General features: G+C 38.0%; 1 protein-coding gene across 1 annotated transcript; it reads right to left on the bottom strand.

The window, feature by feature from the left end:
- Positions 1–1023: 1023 nt before the first annotated feature.
- On the bottom strand, positions 1024–5731 carry LOC123719730 (lysosomal aspartic protease). The gene is made up of 7 exons (XM_045676209.1): positions 5662–5731; positions 5475–5538; positions 5304–5384; positions 4946–5072; positions 3547–3670; positions 2799–3478; positions 1024–1448 (listed from the first exon to the last, which is right to left on the bottom strand). The coding sequence occupies exons 3-7, from the start codon at positions 5363–5365 to the stop codon at positions 1287–1289; spliced, it is 1155 nt and encodes a 384-aa protein (XP_045532165.1). The 5' UTR covers positions 5366–5384; positions 5475–5538; positions 5662–5731; the 3' UTR covers positions 1024–1286.

Here is a 5731-nt window from a genome sequence, read left to right as displayed (position 1 = left end):
TGTTAATTCATAAAAAAAATATTTTATTTTAAATTTTCTTGCGTTATTTATTTCCCTCGCAGCACAAGTATAGAATATCAAAAGGCCAATCAAATGTTTAATAATAATGTTGGTTCAAAAAGATTTTTGTTGAAAATAATATAACTTCCTAGATAAACCAACAAAAGATTATTTTTATCAATTTTGTCTTTGCATCCGGCAAAACGTTTGTCATAAGGAAATGTTTCTTAATAAAATTGTAACGGATGTTTGTATGATTGTTTATAAAAACCATCTTTTTTATTTTTATGTAATAGCAGGCAAACGGGCAAGAGGCTCACCTGATGTGAAGCGATACCGCCGCCCATGGACACTCACATTGCCAGAAGGCTCGCAAGTGCGTTGCCGGCCTTTCAAGAATTGGTACGCTCTTTTCTTGAAGGACCCTAAGTCGAATTGGTTCGGAAATACTTCAGTGGGCAGCTGGTTCCACATAGTGGTGGTGCGCGGCAAAAACTGCCTTAGAAAACGCTCAGTTGTGGAACGACGGACGTCGAGGTGATACGGATGGTATTTTGTATTTTGCCTTGACGTCCGATAATGAAACTCAGCTGCGGGTATTAGACCGAACAACTCTTCTGAACACTCCCCATGGTAATGCGGTAGAAGATGCAGAGGGACCCAACATCTCTATTCAACGCCAAGGGATCAAGCCGCACGGAAAGTGATTGGTCGTCGACGATTCGAATCGCTCTTCGTTGAATACATTCAAGTGGAAGGAGCTGGTACTGGGGAGCTCCCGCCCAGAGGTGAGAACAGTATTCCATGTGGGGCCGAATTTGCGCTTTATAGAGTTGCAAGCGGTGACTCGGAGTGAATTACCGTCTCGCCTTGCTGAGCACACCAAGCTTTTTGGAGGCTAATTTAGCCTTCCCTTCCAAATGACCGCGAAACTGAACGTCATACGATATGTCAACGCCCAATATTCCATTCAGTTTATTTTAACACATGTAATAATTATAGGCTATTTAGTAAAAAGCTGTTTACTGTTTTATCATTTAATAACAAAATTTACTAACTAGACAAATATTTATATTAAGAAAGACAAGCGAATAGCATCTCTGATGAATGTCACATCCTTGACAAACTCACTGAGATTCAAATCTAAAATTAATATACGAGAACGCTGAATAAAATGACACATGAAAAATTTTCGTTTCTATACTATATCTTTAGCATTAGATAATTATACATTGAAAATGTAGTCTCATGTGTACTGACTGAATTCATTTTTATTATTTGGGCTATTACTTGGCCTGTGCGAAGCCAATGGTTTTGTTTTGCATGTCGAATTCGGTGTAATAACGGCCGATGAACACGTCGCCCAAGATCCATAACGGTCCATTGGGAGGCGGGATGTCCAGTCCCATGAAGCCCGAAAGGCATACTGTCTTGCCGAATTGAGACACCTGTACACACGCAAAACATTAATTTAATAAGTTAAGAGAAATTTAGCTACAAAATTCATCATTAAATTTTTTTTGACTTCGAGTTGATACTCGCTTCTTCCTACAGCTTTTTACATCCTGCCGCCAAAAGATATTTTATAGACAGCCAAAATATGTTCATTTTAAAGCTTTGATGTCGTCATGTGAATTCACTCAAGTAAATTGGGTATGAGTGGAGGCACAGCTCTCATTAGACCGCATCGCACTTTTCGCACAGCCCACGATGCAGCAAACCGTAAGTGAAAATAAACTAATATGGAATTTTTATAAAGCTAATTTTCATAGTTTATATTCCTTGATAGCATTAGCTGTTTGGAGTGGTGCTTCTGACACGCGTGCCCCAGACGGGGCCGTAAATACATTTTATAGTATTTTATGTGTTTCTGTGTGTGGGTTTTGTTAGTAATAGATGTTATGTCTATTGATATTAAAAATTGTGTTCCTACAAAGCAGTTAAACTCTAGTAGATATTGTTATTATCATAAATATTGCTATCCTATTTATAGTTTACTATGAGAAATTTTTGGAGATTCTTGACACCCAAAAACAAACCTTTAATGTATTTAATTATTATTTATTACTTAAAATGTCATGTGGAACATAGTTTAATGGTTGCAGCTCCTTACAAACGTTGTGTAAAACAAAAAAACTTGGCGATTAAAAAGAGTGGCGGAACGTTTATTGCCAGTTCTTCTTTTCCGTTCTACGCCTTTGCTTTGAGAACTGGCAGTAAATGTAAAATTAGAAGCATTTATGGTATATTTCTTTTTTACGTTCATAAGTGTACATTGTGTTACATATATAAATAAATTATTGTTGACTTCAGCTTCGAAGGGCAACAATGTTTACTAATATTAAAGTCATCCAAAGCATGTACAATGCTTTGCTTAGCCATGTCTGTTAGAGTGAAACTCGTCCCACTCCGGTTGAAGCTAAATACTTCCTTATGTTGGAGCGCATACAGGATAAATTTTATACGATATATCTATAACAGACTGTATGCCGTTTATCCCTACTATCCTTTAATGTATATTTGTCTTGTACTATACATTGTAAACCAGAAAGGACTTACAGTTGGCCTACTATGAACTAAACCCCTGTTATCACAGAAGTTGCGCCTACTGAACACTGTCTCAAGCGCTATCGACATGTTATTATATTCGCAGAGTGAATTCACAGTAGCGATATTGCGTGTATATTATGAGTTTAATTACTTTATTATATTTATTTGTTTTTACCACGACATTATCGTATTGGCATAGTCTGTAAGGATAATTAATGTATATCTGTAAATAAATAAATAAGACTCACTCGTAGGATATAGTCCGTAGGCTGAAGCGGGAAGCGAGTGCCGGCGATGGAGAGCGTGACTGGTGGTAAGCGTGGTAGGAGCGAGCAGTCCACGGCGAACTGGCCGAAGGCTACTGGCGTGGCTCCGAGGGCTCGGTTGAGAGCCTCCACATCGCGAGCCGGGCCGGCAATCAACGAGGTGCCCGTGTCAGCGATAGCCTGGCAGCCCCCGCTGCACAGAGACACGTTCCCGCCCTCGAGTCCGTCCATCTGGAATTGCCAGTAGGTGGCACGCGTCAATGGCACGCGTGTGAACTCGCCCGAGTAGTGCGCCGGGTCAGAACCGCCGAGGATGATCTCGCCGCCTTGTGTCGCGCTCGCGTCGCGGTTCAGGTAGAAGGAGAATATGGGAGCCACGAGCCCTTGCGCCACCATGTTGTCAAAGACGGGCGGCACGCGGTCTACGGCAATACTGGAGAATGCCATGCCGAGGATGCCATCGAACTTAGCGGCGACGAAGGCAAGCCCTGGCTCCGACATGGCCTCGGCGAACGTCTGGCGGCGCACCGTCAGTCCGCCCACCGACACGTCGTCCGTCGATAGGAACCCAGACAGCGAGCCCGACCCGTACTGAATGGCGAACTCTGTGCCGTTCTTCACGTAGCTCTGCGACTTGCTGCTGTCGTACTTGTTGTGGAGTACTGAAAGACGAGGTCCGGTTTAGCGCTGAGTGAAACACGAAGCGTAAGTGGTCAAACAGTATACATACAACACGCGATGTTAGTGTAGTGACACTTTTTAGATGGCACCCAAAGGTTGGAGGAGCCCGTGTCGAAGACGACCTTAAAGGTCTGCGGTGGGTTACCGATCGAAATAGGTCCATAGTATTGCGCCTGGAATATATAATAAAATATGAATTGGTTGCTGTATCTGTTCTAGTTTAAGTTTTCTCTTCATAGAAAATGGATCAAAGTATGTAAATCTCTAAAGAGTTAAAGTAGTAGTAGGAAAATAGTAGTTCTAGGAATTCTAATACGCCATTTGGAAATATGAAACATATAGTATTATAAAAAAATGTGACTTCGCCGTTCTAATATTACGAACAGTCTTAAGTTAAATTTGGTCGGAAACTGTTTTTGCTCGATAAAAAATGCGTGTGTAAGTGTAAATTAAGAATGATATAATACAACGCCATCTTGCCTAGAGAAAGATGTTTAATTCTAATTTTTAAGCCAATACTTAAAAATTTAAAAATAACAATTTGTATAGGTATATACTAATAAATGATTAGTATTTTTTGTCAAATAGCCTATTCTAGAAGGAATATAAGCAGCTAAACTAGATTTTAAATGTTTTTGTAAAGAAGGGAAGCTTAGGTCCTCTTTCTGTATTTAATATATAAATTATTTTAATATGGTGTATGGATAGAACATGGAAAAACATTTTTAAAAATCAGTGGCGCTACCTAAGATTTTTAGGTCTGAGCTTCAGATTTCTGTATCTGTTTCATGATCTTAATATCTATCAGTGACCTCTTCTGCTTGACACACTTTTTGCAGCTAAGACAAGCCGGTTTCCTCACAATGTTTTTGTTCACCGATTGAGCGAACATTAAATGATCTTTGTCAGACTATATTGTATGGTAGGTATCACTTAATTGGATTACTAACATATATTGTAACTATAGCTGTGAAACCTTTAAAATGTACCTAATTTGTTTGATATTTAAAATGAACCAAATAGTATTATAAAATACTAATAGAATGTTGTTGCTATTAATTACTAAATGCATGCATCATGATAAACTGATACAAATTCAATTGAGATAATTATTGTAACAGTTAAAAGTAATGACATACTTTTCTTCCAATTGGCAATTGGTCATTTGATCCATGAAAAATTTACTTGTAGGTACTTAAATATTATTGGAACAATGACAAGGAAAACAAAACAAATAAAGCTGGAACAATGACAACAACAGTGGATAAGGCTAGGGTTATCAGTTTTTAACCTTAAACATGACAACAAAGGCGATAAGGCCACAATATTTATATAAATACTATTACTAACTAATGAATAATATATTTGTTTTAAAAATCATACAATAATCTCATATATAGTTTTTTCTACCAATCTGCTATACAAACAAGCCTTCATATTATACTCACATCCAGGTAGTTAGACAGAGGCTCTGGAGCAGGACCTCGCGCGGCATATTTCACGCGGGTTACATGTAATTCTGTGCCCACCTCATGCAACTGCTTGCGGACTGACTGAATGCGGTACAATGGCACTCTAATCGAAATCAATTTTTAATTAATTAACCTTGTTCAGAATTACATTTATATGAAAGTAATAATTCTCCTATGTTTTTTAAGTCTTAATAATTAGACTTAAAATTTCTAATATATACATATATACTGATACGACTAATACTTTTAGCCGACGAATGCTTTTACCAAATAAGTAATAAATATTCTTAGGAAGCATAAGCAAAAAACTACATACAGTAAAACATTACGATACCTTTGAAAATCAGCCAAGCAAGTTGCTACAACAGCTAATAACACAATCCAAGTCCTAATCATCTTGAAAGTCGTCGCTACTCTGAAAAATATTAAATTAAAATCATTACTTTCTGTTTGAGACACTCGGTGCAAAAACTAGGAAAAAAACAATAATAAACTTTCTACTCACTGCGATGCAAATAGCTGTAGAGTGTAGACGACCGGTCTGACAAAGAGCGAATCGATGACGAGTACTACGACAAAAAAACAAAGACGTAATAATTGTTCCAATGTCTGATTATCTAATAGCGGTTATAAGACAAGTAGTGTAATTGTATTTGCTATTTTCTAATAAATAATACAAATCATGAACCTACCGGTTTCAAGCGAAAATCACAAATAATAATAAACCTTAGTGACATTGACACAGAACGTCTCACGATGACT

This window comes from Pieris brassicae, chromosome 2 (genome assembly GCF_905147105.1).
Source record: "Pieris brassicae chromosome 2, ilPieBrab1.1, whole genome shotgun sequence".
NCBI lineage: Eukaryota > Metazoa > Arthropoda > Insecta > Lepidoptera > Pieridae > Pieris > Pieris brassicae.
The sequence above is the reverse complement of the archived record's forward strand: the minus strand, read 5'-3'. Positions and strand labels throughout refer to the sequence as shown.